At 38.3% G+C, this 19,114-nt stretch overlaps 1 protein-coding gene across 5 annotated transcripts in view; it reads left to right on the forward strand.

The window, feature by feature from the left end:
• Positions 1–19,114, forward strand: part of GABPA (GA binding protein transcription factor subunit alpha) — a 50,992-nt gene that overhangs the window by 20,292 nt on the left and 11,586 nt on the right. For all 5 annotated transcript variants that reach the window (XM_040980669.1, XM_040980671.1, XM_040980674.1 and 2 more), the window contains exons 5-9: positions 933–1,178; positions 9,409–9,603; positions 13,404–13,457; positions 14,410–14,550; positions 17,907–18,099. In XM_040980669.1, the coding sequence (XP_040836603.1) occupies positions 933–1,178; positions 9,409–9,603; positions 13,404–13,457; positions 14,410–14,550; positions 17,907–18,099 (829 nt within the window). The remainder of the gene's footprint in view (positions 1–932; positions 1,179–9,408; positions 9,604–13,403; positions 13,458–14,409; positions 14,551–17,906; positions 18,100–19,114) is intronic.

Genomic DNA, 19,114 nt, shown 5'->3' on the forward strand with positions numbered 1-19,114 from the left:
AAGACATTGATTTTGATTTGTAAGAGTTAACAGAAAGAAGGAGAGGCAGAGATCTCTCCCATCTGCTGGTTCCCTCCACAAATGGCCACTACGTGGAGCTGAGTGGATCTGAAACCCAAGGACTTGAGCCTTTCCCAGGCGTGTTACCAGGGAGCTAGGTTGGAAGTGGGACTGCCGAGACATGAATTGATGCTCCAGTCTGAGGCTTAGCCCACTCCAGCCCCAGAGGAAGAGCTAAGACTTCCTTGACCACGAATCTGGCCTGGCCGTGGTGGTGAAAACCGCAAGTCCTAACCAGTAGGTCACCTGGGAACAGGACTTTTTTTTTTTTTTGGAAAGATTTTTATTTGAAAAGCAGAGTTAGCAGGAAAAGAGCTCTTCCAACTACTGCTTCACTTTTTGAATGGTCACAATAGCCATAGCTGGGCCAGGCTGAAGGCAGGAGCTGGGGGATGCTTTCCCAGGCATTTTGGAAGGGAATTGCTTTGGAAATGGAGCAGCTGATACTTGCAGTAGCTCCCTTTTGGATTGCTGGTGTTGTTAAGAGGCAGCTTCATTTGGATCACAGCTCTAGCCCTGTGGAGATTTTTTTTTTTCATCCTGAGAATGGCTCACTACTTAGTTGGACTTAGTCTTTTTTGTTTTCAACTCTATGTTGGGTACTTTTTATTTGATTATTTAAAAATTTTATTCTGGTAATGACTGGCGCTATATTTTTCGCAATTAACCATAGTGGGGCAATGAAAATTAGGAAATTCATTGAAACAATTGTTATTACAAAATGAATTGCATTTGGTGTTAAAAATGATCTGTTAGTATCTATAGATACATGGCTAGAAATATTTGAAATCTGTGTCTTTAGAAAGCAGTTACTTGTTTTTATCCTGTATGTTTTAATTTAGATTTAACATTTAAAAAAATTTATTGTTAAGGAATTGAGCCAAAGCTGAACATCCTTGAAATTGTTAAAACTGCGGAAACTGTTGAAGTGGTCATTGATCCCGACGCCCACCATGCTGAAGCAGAGGCACATCTTGTTGAGGAAGCTCAGGTGATAACCCTGGACGGCACCAAGCATATCACCACCATTTCAGATGAAACCTCAGAGCAGGTGACGAGATGGGCTGCTGCGCTGGAAGGTTACAGGAAGGAACAAGAACGCCTCGGAATACCCTATGGTAATAAAATACACAGCTTCTGAAAGAATGCGACAGGAAGGCAGACCCACAAGTTTGCAAGTTGCAGCCTCTTTTAAATACAGAATTTTTATGAATAATGCCTTTTTTCTGTAACTTATTTTTCTAAAATAATTGAACAGCATTGAATCCATTCTCTTTATATTTGTAAAAAGAAAGTTTAAAAAGTTGAAATACTCATTAAATATACCTATGGACAAATACTATGGGTGCTATGAATGTATAAAAAAATTACTATCGTTTGGCTATTTACAATATAGAATAGCAAAATCAATAAAAAGAATTGGTTTATGCCATCGGTAACCCATGTAAAAGAAACATGCAGTTAGGAGTATTATTATGGTGGTGTAGGAAAAAATTTGAGGAAAATTTATTATAAACAAGGAACTACTAGGCAGTGAAAGATACTTGTGACAGGCAGTATGTTTTAGTAGTGTGAAGATTTGGTTATTTTGTAGCATTATAGAAACGGATTTTTGATGCAAATAACAGAGATGTGGCAATGGCATGTGGCATGCATTTAGTGAACAGAGACTGGGGAAAGAAAACATGCTCTAAGTTATATGACAGTGTGCATGTCAGGGTCCAACTGGGAGTGGGAAGGAAGAGGTGAAGAAAACTGCAAATTTACAGATTGTCTGAAGGTAGAGAGGGATTGAAATACCGATCTAACTTCTAGCGTGGGTGACTGAGACAGTAAAATAATCTCAATAAAAATCAGTTGCATTTTCCTTACCGATGTAGTGAACTCTACCATATGCTAGCACTGAGTTAAATACCAGGCTTATGGTGATGCAGAAGAAAAAGCAGCATGCCTTCAAAAGCCTAATTAAGGAAGTAGAGAAGTCTGATATGCAAATGTTTTTAAAGCCCAGTTGTTATTAATACTTGATTTTGAAGTCAAAGTAGATATTCAAATCTGTTTTTGAATTGCCAGAAAATAGTTTCAGGTTCATGAGATTGGTCCTGGAGACAAAGCTATTATAATGAGATTGATATATATATTGAATTTGTATTTGAAGCCTTGAAGTTAGGGGTAGTCTCCAGTGGAAAGAAATGTAAATGACATTACTAAACACTGTACGTTGATATTCTGGAAAAAAAAAAGGCAAGAAGTAGCTGTGCTGATAGAAGGAAAACGAACTGTATATAGTGACACAGAAACTGAGGGAGAAACTTTTGTTTTTGTTTTTAACTGAAACAGAAGCAAAGATCTCTCAGAAAGCTCCCATCTGATGTTGCTGGGCGAGGGACGAAGTCAAGAGCCAGAAACAACCCATAGTAGCAGGAAGCCAGATTAGAAGTGGAGCAGCCAGGATTCAGACCAGTTCTCATATTGTGTGCTGGCATTGCAGTGGGTGAATACCACCAGAGTATGCCATGTTTATTTCTTTTTCCAGTTTTTTTAATGATTATTTTAGGAAGACACCAGCTCGTGTTTTGTCTTAGAATTGTATATGCTAACACTTAGAAATACATATTCTCACAGAAATAAAGTGTAGCAGATATAGTTGATTTATATCTTCCACGCTAACTGGTTCATAGCTTTCTCCTGAGGTTCATGGGTAGGCTAAATAATGTGTATTACATGTCTTGTAAAAGGTCACCAAAAATGCATATTATAAAAAATACTGTAGGTTTTGTTTTTTGCACCCAAACTAACTTTTTGAAGTATCAACTTGTTTCTTGGTTTACAAAAAGAAAAGCCCCATGAAAGCATTTTTTTGCAGTGGCTTTTCTGTCTTCAAACCACTTTCTGTTTTATTGCTTTTAATTATTATTGACTTTGTGCTGTATGTTGGTGAGGATTAACTCTTCTGTCCCCCACAGAATCAAATAAGACCTTGTTTTCATTATTTCATAATATTATGTGACTTTAAACCATTATTTATGATGTGTCTGTGATTAGGTATGTGCTCATTAAATGCATCCCCACTGTTACATTTATACATTTATGTACCTTCTGATTTTCCTACAGTTCAAAGCTGACTTTTTAAAAAAACCCATATAGGTTTCTGTAACTATGAAGACTCACTGTCCCATTTCCATGCCTGTGTTTGTCATTGGTTTTTCACAAATGTTCAGGTATATCTAGATTTGCATCTTCTGGATCTGTTGACATCTATCCTCTGCAGTATTGGGTCCTCATTTTTGTGAATTTCATAGTTTTTTTCTACTGTTATTCTCTTATTTGTCCATAGGTTCTCTAGAAAGGAAACCTAAAAAAAATTGTTTATTTTTTTGAGCCTTATACTTCTGAAAGTTTCTTCTGCTCTCTTTGATAGTTTGGATTTAGAATATTAAATGGAAAATCATTTTTCCTCAAAATTTTGATAGCATTATGGGATGTTGCCACCAGTGGTAGAGGATTAATTTACCCCATGGTACCAGCTCTTACTTTTTTTAATATTGATTGCTTTTTTTTAAATTACATTGCATTATGTGACACAGTTTTTTAGGCACTGAGATTCCTCCTCCCCTTCTCCCACCCCTCCCCCCCCATGGTGGATTCCTCCACCTTGCTGCATTGCCATAGTTCAAGTTCAGTTGAGGTTCTTTCATTGCAAGCATATATCAAGCATAGAGTCCAGCATCTTATTGTCCAGATAAGTTCAACTGCTTCTTGTGGAGACCACCTCTGGTCTGAAGGCAGAGCCAGCAGAGTATCATCCCGACCAATCAAAAGTACCATCACACGGGCCCGGTGCGGTGGCGCAGTGGTTAAGGTCCTCACCTTGCACGCCTGGGATCCCATATGGGCGCCGGTTCTAATCCTGGCAGCCCCGCTTCCCTTCCAGCTCCCTGCCTGTGGCCCGGGAAAGCAGTCGAGGACGGCCCAAAAGCTTTGGGACCCTGCACCTGTGTGGGAGACCCGGAAGAGGCTCCTGGCTTCGGATCGGCATAGCATCGGCCGTTGTGCTCACTTGGGGAGTGAATCATTGGACGGAAGATATTCCTCTCTGTCTCTCCTCCTCTCTGTTATCCGCCTTTCCAATAAAAAAATAATAAAAATAAATCTTTAAAAAAAAAAAAAGCCCCAACATAACATCCGCAACAATCCACAACGTCATGGAATTAGTGGACATAGTATTGAGTAACCAGTATGTTAAAAAAAAATTTACATTTTACAGGTAGTATTTTTCATACTGACATCATCTCATCTTAAATTAAGCAAACATGTGGTATCTAACCTTTTGGGATTGGTTCATTTCCCTTAGCATTATGGTTTCCAGTTGGGCCCATTTGGCCACAAAGAACTGCATTTTGTTTTTTTTAATAGCTGAGTAGTATTCCGTGGAATAGATGAACCATAGCTTTCTTATCCAATCTTCTGCTGATGGGCTTTTCGGTTGCTTCCATGTTCTGGCAATTACTGATTGTGCTGCTATGAACGTAGGGGTGCATGTTGGCTTCTCGTGAAGCATGTGTTTTGGATATATACCTAGGAGTGCTATTGCTGAATCATATGGTATGCAGATTTTGAGTTGTTTGAGTGTTCTCCATACTGATTTCCACAGAGGCTGTACCAACCTGCTTCCCCAACCTGCAGTGGAGTAGGGTTCCCTTTTCCCCACATCCTCGCCAACAAGTGTTGTTGGTGTTTTTTTTTTTTTAATGTGGGCCAGTCTTACTGGCATTAGGTGGTACTTCATCGATGTCTTAATTTGGATTTCCTTTATTGCCAGGGAACTGGAGCATTTTTTCATATGTTTGCTTGCCATTTGGGTTTGTTCTTTTGTGAAATGTGTGCCCATTTCTTGAGTGGCTTGTTTGTTTTGGTGTTTTGGTTGTTTTGGAGTTCTTTGTATATTCTGGAGATTAGCTCTCTATCACCTATGTAGTGCGCAAAGATCTTTTCCTATTCTGTGGGTTGCTTCTTTTACTTTGTTGATTGTTTCCCTTGCTGTACACAAGCTTCTTAGTTTGATGAGGTCCCATTTGTTTATTCTGGTCTTGATTGTTGTTGCTTTTGGTGTCCTTTTTAGGAAGTCAGGACCAACCCCTAGATCTTGCAGGGTATTTCCAACATTTTCTTCCAAAAGTTTGAAGTTTTCAGGGTGTAGGTTTAGGTGTTTTATCCATTTAGATTTGATCTTAGTGTATGGTGAAAGATGTGGGTCTATCTTTTTGTTTCTGCAGGCTATCATCCAGTGTCCCAACAGCATTTATTGAAGAGACCTTCCCATTTGCGTGGATTGTCGTTTGTCTTTTTGTCAAAGATTATTTGGGTGTATTTGTGTGGGTTCCCTTCTGGTGTTTCTATTCTGCTCCATTGATCTTCCTCTCTATCTTTGTGCCAGTACCAGGCTGTTTTGATAACCACTGCTCTATAGTATGTCAAGAGATCTGGAACTGTGATTCCCCCTGCTAATTTCCTGTTCTTCAGGGTTGTTCTAGCTATTCGTGGTTTTTTATGTTTCCAGATGAACTTTTGTATCCTTGTGTCCAGTTCCATGAAGAATGTTTTGGGCAATTTGATTGGGATTGCGTTGAATATATATATATTGCTTTTGGTAGTATAGACATTTTAATGATATTGATTTTACCTATCCAGGAGCATGGGATGTTACTCCATCTTTTGAGGTCTTGTTCAATTTCTTTTTTAAGTAGTTTGTAGTTTTCTTCAAATAGGTCTTCTACATTTTTGGTTAGATTTATTCCCAGATACTTCATACTTTTCTCTGTTATTTTGAATGGTATCTTGCTGCTTAGATGTTTTTCCATCTTGGGGCTATTCGCATACACTATGGCTGTTGATTTTCGTTCATTAATTTTGTACCCTGCCACTCTACCAAACTCTCATGTAAGTTCTAGCAGTTTCTGTATTGGGTCTCTTGGTTTTAATATTGATTGCAAAATGAAATAACATTTTGATATATGAAGTTAAATTTATTGTTAAAATGAATTTCATCTACTTTATAGAAAAATTAAAATTACATAGTAGTCTCTATTCTAACATTTATTTAATTATTTATTATTTGAAAGAGTGAAAGAAAAACTTTCTATCTGCTCTTTCATAACCAAATGGCCACAATGGCTGGTGTTGGGTCAGGCTGAAACCAGGAGCCTGCAACTGCAATTGGTTCTCTCATATCGTCAGCAAAGTCACAAGCACTTGGGCCATCTTCTGCTGCCTCAGGCACATTGGCAGGCAGCTGGGTTGGAAGTAGAGAAGCCAGGATTTAAGCTGGGGCTCACAGAGGATATGATAAGTATCTTCTGAAGTTCCATGTTGTTTTTTTTTCTGAGACTTGTGTTGAAACTCTTGGTTTGATCCTTTTCATCTTTCATCTTCTTTCTTCTTTTCGTCGTTTGCTGTCTGTACTACCCTGCCAGATTTTTCCTATTTGTATGTTACAATTTACAGGTTTTCCTTTTTTGCTTGTTTGTTTCTTTCCTTCCAGAGAGCATTGTTTTGTTTGGAAAGGCATATTTGTAGCAAGGAGAGACAAATCTTCCATCCACTGGTTCACTTACCCAGTGGCCACAACAGCCAGAGCTATGCTGATCTAAAGTCAGGAGGCCAGGAGCTTCATCCAAGTCTCCCACGTGGGTGCAGGTTCCCAAGGCTTTGGGCCGTCCTCGACTGCTTTCCCAGGCCACAAGCAGGGAGCTGGATGGGAAGTAGAGCAGTTGGACAGGACCGGCACCCATATGGAATCAGACGCTTGAAGAGGGAGGATTAGCCAGTCAAGCCATTGCACTGGGCCCATCTAGGGCATCCCAATCCTCTATTTTAGATATGCTGTTTTCTCTTACCTCTCTGAGTATATTGATTATGCTACTTTTTTTAACTTAAAAAAGTCTGTTGTTACATATTTGTTTCTTCGAACTCTGTTTTTCTGTTTTTCATTTAGTGCTTTGCCTTTAGTCTCTCTCAAATATCTAATTATCATGTAACTGTTCACATTTGAGAATGAATATTAGGGTGGGTACTATGGCCATGGTTGAGCCATGACTTAGGGTCCTGATTTCTTATTGAAGTGCCTGGATTTGAGTCCCCTCTCACTTAAGTCAAGCTTCCTGCTAATGTACACCATAGGGAGCCTTGTGTAGAGTTCTTGGGTTTGGCCTGTTCCCAGGCTTGGCTGTTGTAGGCATTTGGGGAGCAGACCAGCATATACATCCTCGTCTCTGGGTGTCTTTGCCTTTCAAATACGTAGATAAATCTGAGTAAAGCATTTACCTAAACACTTTAAAGCTAATGAGTTCCAAAGGGTTTGTTGACTATACACTTGTAAGGTGGGGCTTGACCTTTTCATTATAAGATTTTCATATGTCACAAACTGTCTTCAACTTCTGTGGAAAATTGGCCAAGCACCTGTCAGTAAAAGGCTGGGGTGACCATTTGATTGATAGGTGTAGAAAAAGAAGTGAGGCAGGGAAGAGATGTAGACATTATCACTGACAATTGCCAGTGTCTACTTCAGTCTCCCATATGAAATGTTCTGGCATCCACGTGGGATGCTCTCAATTGCCTGCCCCCTAAGAATGTTAGCAGAGCCCATGGCAGTTCTGATAGCACCTTCTACATTAGTGCATGACCTGTTTTTTAACTTTATGTCTCTCATCAGATTTTAAAACATCAATTTATGATACATAGGAAGCAAATCAGGCTATATTTTTCCATGTCTCTCTTGATCTTAAAGACTTGTTTATTTGGTGTAAAGTGAGCCTTCCTGGAATTTTCACGGGATGCCCGTTCAGGATTACCATTACTGACTTAACTCCATATTCTGTTTTTTGAGTTTGCTGACCCTGCTTTGATCTCAACCTTCCCTTTGGTTTCCTCAGCATTCATGTGCCACTTCTGTTTCTGTTGCTGTTCTGGGAGACCTACAGTCTTTATATTGGCTCAACACTGGTGTTTGTCGCCATTTAGGGAGTGAATCAGCAAATGAAAGATCTCGATCTCTCTGTCTCTGTCTCTCGTGTCTCTCGCGTGTGTGTTTACAAAGAGACAAGGTAAAGATCTTCCATCCTCTGTTTTACTCTTCAAGTGGCTTCAATAGCCAGAGTTGAGTCAGTCTGAAGCCAGGAGCCTCCTCTGGCACTCCCATATGGTTGCAGAGTCCCAAAGCTTTTGAGCCATTCCCTGTTGCTTTTCCTAGACCATTAAGAGGGAGCTGGATGAAAGTGGAGCAGCCAGGGCAGGAACTGGTGCTCCTCTGGGACTGGAGGATTACCCAGTTGTGCCATTGTACTGACCCTGGGAAAAGCTGCTGTTTCGATGTTGCTTTTCCAGTGACTACTTCTTGGCTGTGTGGAAGTGTTCCTGTGCTCTGAAGGGCTGAGTGGTCCCTTTGCTTTTTCTTGTACGGATGCTGAGATTGTCATGTTCTTGTGACTGTTACTGCTTTTTCTTCTCTCATTTTTATTTTTGCATCCACAGCATGTCTTGTCACTTGATTTTATTGCTAATGTCAGTGGGGTTTTGGTTTTCTTTAGTTGCTTTTTCTATTTTTATGTTGGCATTTAGAGAAATTAGCAAAGCTAAAAACAGTCTTGGCCATAGTCTTCCTAGACACCTACTCCCTTAACTTTTTTTGAGGAAAAATTTCGTAAACAATGTCTATGGCTGTCCTTCTGTATTTTTTGATTTATTCTTACTATACTTTCGTGTTTGTTTTCTTTTTTCCTTCAATTAGTTAATATCATTCATTGAGCATGTCACCAGTGCTATTTGAATATATCATCTTCTGAAAGCAGAATACCAGTACCAACATTAACTCATCAGTTCCTTGTATCTTTCCACAGATAGAATGCTCTAATATGTTTCAGACAAAACAGAAAGGGAGAAAAGACTGTTTGTTTAAGGCAGCTTCCTAAAACACCCTTACAATTTTTTCAGTGGGGTGAATCAGATACTACTACAGAATAATATTTCGAACTTGAATAATTTATTCCAGTCTCTCCAGAACAATCACAGTGGTTTATGTTTTGCATTTGCTGTCTTAGGAAAATGAATCTGCATATTGTTTTGTTGGTAAAATTTCAGACTCCTTGACAACAACAGACATTTAGATCAATAAATTAAAAAGAGCTGAAGAGAAAATAGAGAATAAAAATTGTTTTAACTTAATGCATTGTTTTTACTTCAGTTGTAGAGAAAAGCATCTGCTTGGATTGTGTGTATGTATTGACAAAGTTGTACATTCATGTAATATCTAAGATGAAACTAGGCTAAAGATACTATTTTTTTTTTTTCTAGATCCTATACAGTGGTCCACAGACCAAGTCCTACATTGGGTGGTTTGGGTCATGAAGGAATTCAGCATGACTGACATAGATCTCACTACACTCAACATTTCTGGAAGAGAATTATGTAGTCTCAGCCAAGAAGATTTTTTTCAACGAGTCCCTCGGGGAGAGATTCTTTGGAGTCATCTGGAGCTTCTTCGAAAATGTATAAGAGTGGAATACTATCCATCTGTATCGTAACTTAAGCTTTAACTGGTTAATGCTTTGTTGGTAGCAATAACAAGCAGATAATTCAGTGGTTTTTAACTGTAAGGAAATACTGACAACTGTATTTTTGTTTTTTGGGGACTTTTTTGTTATTTATTTATTTGTTTGTTTATTGATTTATTTGAAAGTGGGTAGTACCATTGTTTCCACACTAATATTATCATTTTTCCCTGTATCTTGTTTTGTTCTGTTTTGTTTTTTGAGAGAGAAATTTATTGGTTCATGTAAAAATAGGTGGACGGAAAAGTAGACAGGGAAGGATAGCTCACATCTTACGGCGCAGTCCCCAAATGCCTGCAGCAGGCAAGGCTGGACCAGGAGCGAGAAACTCCGTGTTGGTCTGTCATGAGAGTATCAGGGAACCAATTACTGGGGCCATCGTTCTACTGCTTTTCCAGGAGCATTAGCAGGAGGCTACAAAAGTAGAACTCTCAGAACCCAAATTAGCACTCCCATGTGGGATGCTGTCCTTGTGAGCAGCAGTTAACTTACTGCAAAATGATGTCTTCCCCACAATGTGTCATGTCATCTCTGTAATAAAACCATGAATTATTTTCTGTATGTTGTAGATAGGAAAGTGATGTGTTCAGAGCCCTGCAGGGTCACAGAGCCCCAGTGTACAGAGCCAGGATTTAATCAGGTTAGCATTAGAATTCCCAGTTGTAAAATCAGATGCCTTGCACTTAGGCCTCTATAATCCAGCCAGTTCTCGGTTACTAGAAATTTGAAATCAGCTATTCACTGGTGTTCTCCTTCCCATTTACAGAATTAAGTTTTTCAAAGTGTCTTTTTTATTAAGTGAACAGGGTCTTTAAGAAAGTGTACAACTCATTGTCATGAATTGTATACAGTGTTTCAACTTAGAACACAGAATGTAGCCACAGACATTATTATGAAGTAACTGTATAGAAATTAGAAATTGCTTGGCTGCCCAACAAAAAGCTCAAATAAGTATAAAGAATGTTAATTGAATTTTAATCTGGGTTATGTTTCAGTGACCATGCAGGCAACTGTTAAGACAACTTAGCAGTAACTCTTCCCTGACATTGCTTTGTATATCAGAAATGCTAGGCAAGTCCACATTTTTCACATTGCATAAATAGAGAGGACATTAACAGTGCTTTTTTTAGCCATTAGGGATGAAAATGTAATCAGCTACATTTTTTTTAATGTGCCCAGTGAAAGAAGTATTCTGGGAAGGGCTTTTCCACAGTAACTGGCATTTCATCTTAGGTGGTTTCTCTGCTCTTGAATAAGAAACAGGCTTTGGCTGTGCTCCTGTATGGATTTTTGTTTAAAGTATCAATGACACTAAAAGCCTTACTTACATTCTTTACATTTACTGGGCTTATTTCTAGTTTCATTTCTTATTAGATAAGTTCACTGTTTCAGTTGAAGGTATGTTCAACTTCCAGTGACTTAAGTCCTGGGTTGTTTCAGGTTTTTACCATGTGAGTCATTGTTACTCAGGAACACAAGGACAGTGTTTAGACAGTGGTTTTCCAGTATCTCCTAAGTCAGTGTCTATTGTGGGGTCTCTATTGAGTTCTCCTAGGCTTCTCAGACTTAGAGTTTTCCTAAAGTCTTTGACTGTCATGTCTGCAGTGGAATGGAGCTTCCTCTGAGAAGCTCTACTGGAATTGTTGGCTCCAGTGGCCTAGATTAGCTTTGTGAAAATCTTTGCTTGTCCAACCATGGTTCTTTGTATCCTTTCAGGGAAATCGTGTTTGGTTGGAATCTAATGGTCAGTTTAGAAATTGAGAACTAGGCAGGATGATGTCTGAGTGTTTGTGCTAGAGTCTGAGAAGTGAACAGTATCATTTCTTGAATCTTCTGAGTGCAGTCAGGTGCTGTGGTAGAAAAAAGTCTGTAGCTTTTCTCTGAAAGTTACTGTTTTCTGGGACCAGTTTGCTATCCGTTAACCCATCGTGTCATCTCTATCCACTGATTCCTCAGGGAGCAGTGCTGGAGAGACTTAGCTCCTTCAGCTGTTGTCAGGTCACTCGCCTGAGCCACCACTTGCTTGCATTGCCCTATGTTGGAACTCAAAGTTCTGTACGTGGGGAGGATAATGGGAAGGTATCTCATGATGCGTGATGTGCTGCTTCTGTGTGTCTTCTGTCATGGACAGAGGTTGTGATTTGCTGAGGCTTTTCTGTAGGGAATGAATTGTTTTTGTGGAGTATTGCTTCGTTTATAGAATGACTGCATAACCTCAGCATTTTGTCTCTTAGGACACACTTTGTGTGTGGCTTGGCAGAATATGGAAATCAAAGTTCCCACAGTCTCATGCTAGGCTTCCAAAAACCCCTTTTACTGAATTCTGTCCTTGTTCTTTAGGGTTCCCAGGAATAAGACCAAAATACAGGCTGAGGATCAGGACTTGGAAGCCGAGTGTACAGATTACTAGACCTATTCATTGTGATGGTTACTTTTTTGTTTTATTCCTTTTGGGACTAAGATACCCCATTCTTTTTGTCACATTAAAATATGTTAATTTTATAACACTTTGTCCCTTTCAGTTTTTAATAAAATTCTAAGGAAGGGCTATCACAAATAAGGTATGGATAATTTTTGTTTTTTTCAAGACAAATACAACAGTTCTAGGAAATAATGCTCAAAACTGAAGATCTGCATTCCACAGTAATGACTTAAAACTGTTTTGTTTTAATTTTCACAACAGTCTCTTGAGGTCATAACAGGGTTTTTTAAATTTAAACATGGGGAAATTAAATGTTTAAAGAGGTTGAAAATTTTACCAGAATCAACATCACCAAGAGCTAAGATGTGAACTGAAATCTATCTAGTCACGTAATTGTGGAAGTTTTTGAACTAAGGACCCCAAACAAAAGCTCTGGTCGGACTGAATTGAGACCTGTTTTTCATTCTTTGGCCTTTTCTGTTTGTTTAGAACTATATTCTGGTGTGAAGGGTCTTCTAAGGGCCCCTGCCCTAGAACTCTTGATTCATTATCCAGAATGATTGCTGATGTATATAATTTCAGAGTGAAACATGTAGTTTATAACAAACACTGGATAGGTTGAAGAGAAACTGGGAGGAAAATTATTGTTTGAGAGGTGAAGGACAACATTTAAACTAGAAACAGTAACAGGAGAATAGCTTGTTCTATAGAGGGTTACATTAGGAACTTTCATCATATGTAATGCTTAGTTTTTGAGTTGCATTGGATTAATTGTGATATTTAGGATCATTATAATTTTGTTAAGAAGTTAGCATTGTAAAGTTAACTTTTATACAACATGGATGTTACAGCACAGCTCTAAGGGAGCCTTTTTGCTGGCATATGTATGTAATGAGTTCAGTTTGGTTATGTTCTGAATCTGGAGATTTGCTTTAGTTTCCTGCGCCAGTTACTTTTCAGATGTAATATTTCACTTTCTCACTGGCTTCCTTTGCTGGCTTTGGTTTTAGTTGTGAAGTTCCCTTTAAAATAGGGTTGGAAAACATCTAACTGTGAGCCATGTAAGGTCCATGAAATCATTTGGTGTGACCTTGCCACGGCAGCTGCAGGTGGGACTTAACATTCAGTAAATCTCTAGTAGGCTGATTTTTCTGTTGATAGTTTTTTATGGCCTATAGATGCTGTTAAGTGTCCAAATGGCCATTGGGAGAAAAAGCTTCCCACCTAAAAGCATCATGTGTTTTAAGTTGTTTTACTGGATTGGGATTTTAATTTATAGTTGTAAATGATTAAAAAATGTTTTCTATGTCATTTAGATGTGTTGGCAAGCCAAGAGCAACAGATGAATGAGATAGTCACCATCGATCAACGTGAGTATTGCTGCGTGCCTGTACTGCCTCCCCACAGAGAAATAAGGTGTTTACTGTATGTAATACAAGGTAGTAACAGGGAAATGTAAAAATGTTTGTAAAGGGTTTTAGGTATAAATAGAAACAAAGTAACACATGTAAAAAATAAGATGTAGAACTTATCAGGTATGGGTCCTGTTTTTCTGTCTCTGAGGAGAGTAGAGTATCCTGAATTGAATGTTTCTGTTTTTACCAATTATGTAGCAGCCATAGGTACTATGTAGTATTGCTTTATACTATTCTCTGTACTTAAACATTTTGGCTAAACTGGGTATATACTCTACATTTCTTTTTATAAACTTCTCTTTTTCAAAACACTTAAAAGGTATAAATTGTTTGGTATTTGTAGGTAAATTTCACTGTTAAATAGTTTTTCTAAAATGCTATGAGAATCAGTGAGCAAGTGTTTGTAAGAACATGTGTTTTGATTTTAGTATCCCAAGATTTCTGCTTTGTCAGCAAGGGTAGCTAAGTTAATACCGCAGTTTTTCTCAAAGTGGTGTCAGATTAGGCTGTTAACCGTACTAAAATATGAGTTCTCAATTGTCTGTATTTCTCCAGCATTTTAAGTCAGTAATTAGTAAGTCTTTTCTATGAACAAGTTTTTCAAAAATGTGTTTTCATATTTAACTTTTTGTCTAAGGTGTAGGTACTAGTTTTAGTTTCATACAATGAAACCAACCTTTAATGTTTCAGATTCACAAACTGTGAAGATAAGTGTTATACTGTACTCTAAGCTTTTTGTGATTTCATAAAAATTGTAGAATGAGGCTTTTATACTCAAGTTTTTGTTTTTTTTTTTTTTTTAGCAAATAAAAGGGCTTTTGTTACACCAGTTCCATATAAAGTCTTTTAGTGATTGTTTCAGTGCTTCCATTACAAGAAAAAAGTTTTCTCCCTGTATTTTTTACAGCTGTGCAAATTATTCCTGCGTCAGTGCAGTCAGCTACTCCCACTGCCATTAAAGTCCTGAACAGCAGCGCCAAGGCGGCCAAAGTCCAGAGGGCTCCACGGATTTCAGGAGAAGACAGGAGCTCACCTGGAAACAGAACAGGTATTTATGTTAATTAGTTCTTATAGAATCTGTCACATTAGGTGCATTTGGTTTGATTTCACTCTTTATTTTTATTTATTTGTTTATTTATTTTTAACATTTTATTATTATTATTCTCATTTTACGATACAGTTCCATAGGCCCCTGGCATTTCCCTTATCCCCTCCCCAATTCCCTGCCCCACCGCACCCACCAATTCCTTTATATCATTACCAAAATCTAGTTCTTCATACACAGTCATATGTCCATCATTGTGGGCATGGAAAATGGCAGAGTCTAGCATCCTGTTGTCAAGATATAGCACACAGTTTCATTGGAAGTCCATCTTTGTCTGGAAGCAAAAATACATACCACACTGCATCCTCACATCTGGATGTTAGTCTCCATTACACAGCTACTATACATCCCCTTAAATAAAAAGTTATGATACAAAATCAACAATAGAAAGAAACATAGAAATTTACAGTGCCATGAAGTTAAATGACATGTTACTAGAAATGAGTCTCCATTACACAACTACTATACATTCCCTTAAATAAAAAGTCATGATGCAAAATCAACAATAAAAATAGAAATTTACAATGCCATGAAGTTAAATGATATGTTACTAGATATGACAGTCTCCATTACACAGCTACTATACATCCCCTTAAATGAAGAGCCACAAAACAAAATCAACATCAGGGAAAAAAAAAAGAAATTAACAATACCAAGAAGTTAAATAACATGCTACAAAATGCCTAACGTGTAGCTGAAGAGATAAAATCAAGAACCTTCTTGAAGAAAATGATGCCACTGTATGACCTACAAGTCATTGAATGATTTAATCAGAAGAAAGTGTTTTGAAGAGGTGAAACTAACAGAAAACAACAAAACCCATGTGATATAATTTCCACTGATTTTTGTTGAAGTGTATCTCTTCTAGAAAATAAACAGATGGGTTTTGTTTTTGAATCCAGTCTACTAATCTATGATGTTTGATTGAGCTTAAGCCATTTACATTCAGAGTTTAACATGTAGGATTGGTACTCTGGTCCTGTAATTTTAGGAATGGGTTGAAAGAATTGGTTTAGTCTTCTGTTGTCATTTCACTGGGATGTTCTTCCCACTTGCCTTTGGTTTTGGTAGGTGCTATTCCTCTTCTCTGTCAAGAGAACATCTTGAAGTATCATTTGTAGGGCAGGTTTGGAAGAGGCAAATTCTTTGAACTTTTCTTTACTCTGGAAGAGTTTTATTTTATTTTCAAAGATAAAAGAAAGTTTTGCTGGATATGTTATCCTAGGCTGACAATTTTTTCTTTTTCAATCTGGAATATGTCACTCCATTCCCTTCTTGCCTGTAGAGTTTCCTGTGAGAGATCTGTGAGCTTAATTGGCATTCCTTTATATGTCAATTGATGTTTTTCACGTGCACATTTAAGGATCTTTTCCTTATGTTTGATTCAAGAGAGCTTGATTATCATGTGTTGTGGTCAAGATCACTTTTGATCAAGCCTGTTGGGAGTTCTGTGCCCTTCCTGGCTCTTGTTTCCCAGTTCTTTCTCCAGATTAGGGAACTTTTCCTTGATTATTTCATTAAATACATTTGCAAACTCAGCTTCTCTTTCTGCACCTTCTGGGACTCCCATAACTCTTCTATTTGCCCTCTTCATAGTGTCTTTCAATTCTTGAATACTTTTTTTTGGCCTGATCCAGCTCTGCTTCCAGCTTTTTGTTTATTTCCCCCTGATGACAGGAAATATCTTCCAATTCTGAGAGTCTTTCTTCTGCTTGCTTCATTCTCTTTTGGAGACTCTCCACTGTAGTTTTCATTTGCTCTACTGTGTTCTTAATTTCTGATATATCAGCCTTGATTTGCTTTATTGCCTCCTTAAATTCTTTGAACTGTTGTATGTGTTTCTCATTTTTGATCAGAATCTTTAAAATGAGTCTTATGGATTCTGTGTCCCCCATTTTCTCGATGTCTTCCTCAGTGAACTCTGAGGCTGGCGTAGGGTTTTGCTCCTTTTCCAGGGAGTTTTTGGTAATATTCATTGTGCCTTTGTCTGTTCTTTTGCTCTTGGTCATTGCACTTCTGGTTAGCAGAGTTTTCTCCTTGGGGCAGGTTTCTAAGCTGTGTCACCCATAGGTCTCCAATGCGATTTTACTGATTGAAGTTGGTACACAACTTTTTGCTTGCAGCCACTTGTGTCACAACCTCCAGTGAGTTCCAGGTCTGGGTTCTTATGTTAGATTTTTACTGTGGTCTCCACAGCCCTGGCTCTTGGCTCACCACTCTCCACCTCCTGTGATAACCGTGCTGAGGCTGCACTGTTGTCTCTGCCACCTTTCTCCCACTTTCGGTTGGAGCAGGTCCAAGGATTAGGGGAGACACCAGATGTCCTACTTAGTTAGGTTGTTGGTGGCGCTGATCTTGTCAAACTTTTGGACATTAGGTCTGGATGCCACATAGACTTATTTTGACCGGTACAATGCCACATTTGGTATTATTTTTCTGCAGGATCAGTGCAGTCCATGGACCTCAGCAAGTTCTCATGAGCTCAGCACATGCGCAGTTCACTGTTGTCCCCTGCAGTCCTAAAGCTATTGCCACAGTGTGCAAAATGGCGCCTGACGTACCACCACTACAGTTCTTGATCTGCTGGCCTGCCAGCAGATTTAAGGGCTATCCAGACCTGCCCCTGGTGGAACTTGTAGAATTTTATGTCGTTGCAGTTCACTGAGTCAGAAATGAGCTTACTCCCAGCTCAGAGCATGCTCAGTCCTTTCCCTTGCCCTTTTCTCCCTACGCAAAATGGTGTCCAATTTGTTCTTGGGGGCTGACTGGGCTATGAAATCCACCCTGTTCTCGCACTGCCTGTCTGGGATCTGCTGCTCGGTCTCTGTTCTTGGTCAAATCAAACGGACCAGCAGGACAGACATTTCTTTGTCTGTGTTCAGCTCCCAAGCTCCCAGTGAAAGTCCCTCCCCACCTGGTTGCTGGTGGAGTTTTGGCTCTGCTGGAGTTCAGATCGCTGTTAAGTGAATGCTGCTGGAGTATGAGTCACTGCAACACCACAGCATTGTGTCCACTGCTTTCCTGTGTCTGTCAGTCTCCAGGTACCCCTCTGCTGTTGTTCTGTCCTTTCTTATTTCCTGCAAAGTGCCTTCTCTGCTTTATCTTGATTAAATATTTTTCTGTCCGTTTGATCCTGTCCTTATCCTGTTCCGCCATCTTGATTCTCTGATTTCACTCTTTAGAAATGTGTATTCTGTCTATTGTGACAGAATGTGGAAAGCAGTTGTTTAAAATAAGAAAACTGTTTTTACTTTTGGTCCTTGTAATTTGGTAATATTCTTGTCATGTTGTCAAATCAGGAAACAATGGACAGATCCAGCTATGGCAGTTTTTACTAGAACTCCTTACTGACAAAGATGCTCGAGACTGTATTTCCTGGGTTGGTGATGAAGGTGAATTTAAACTAAATCAACCTGAGCTAGTTGCTCAAAAATGGGGACAGCGTAAAAATAAGCCTACAATGAACTATGAGAAACTCAGTCGTGCATTAAGGTAAGTATTTATTGTATTTCTTCCCCTAACTAGAGATAGCATTTTATTCTAGGTGTAAGCTTTCTATATAATTGTAAAGTACAAGTTCATATCATTTTCTTTATAAATTAAAAACAATAAAATTTGCATGCATGTTATATTAAAAATAAGCTTATAAAAATGCCTTAGCTACTTTGGTGTACACAGCTTTTCAAAAAGATTATTCTAAGATCATTTGTTAAAAAAAAAAGATCATTTATTTTATCTGATTTAAAAACATGTAATACTCTTCAGAACAAAAATGTCATAATCTTTGGTATTTTTGTTGTTTGCATAGCAGAAGATGCTATCATTTGCATGCATGAATTGAATGTCAATTTTAGCAAAATGTGAATACTGTATTTATAAGTGCCTTTTTCATCCTCCTATCTGCCTAAGTCTGAATATCATAAAATTGTAATTGAATAAAATTCTTAAGACTGTAGGAATAGTATAAAAAGTTTTTGACAGTTTTGTCTGTAACATTGTACTTAGTATAATGATGAAAATTCATGATGTAAGCTTAACGTATTTAAGAAGGATGATGTGTAGGATAACATTGGATTATGCATGTGAATTTTTGGGATGTAGTTACAGTCAAATAGTTGTGCATTTTGTCTGTTCAGGTAATGTGCCTTTTATTGTTTCATGTTTCACTTTACTGTGGTGTGTGAACTTCACACTGGGATGTGATTTGGCTTTCATCAGGCTCCTTCCCCACCCCACCCTGTAATTAACTAATTCTCTTTCTCTTTCACACACACACAGGCACACACACACTCTCTCTTTTCATCTTCTCATGCTAGTTTCATTGTGTGAAGATTTTGGTTAGGCTGTATGTCCATTATTACAGTATCATGGTCATGTAAATACCACCATGTAGCTTTCTTATTTCTTCTCAAATGATCCTTTGTGTCTTTTAGAGTTAATGATGAAATTGCTTAGTTTTCAGTATGCTTGACACTCTTTCTCAGAATCATTTTGGCAAGTGGAAATA

The sequence above is a fragment of the Ochotona curzoniae genome, unplaced genomic scaffold, assembly GCF_017591425.1.
Source record: "Ochotona curzoniae isolate NIBS_2020 unplaced genomic scaffold, NIBS_Ocur_1.0 contig_3498, whole genome shotgun sequence".
Taxonomy (NCBI): domain Eukaryota; kingdom Metazoa; phylum Chordata; class Mammalia; order Lagomorpha; family Ochotonidae; genus Ochotona; species Ochotona curzoniae.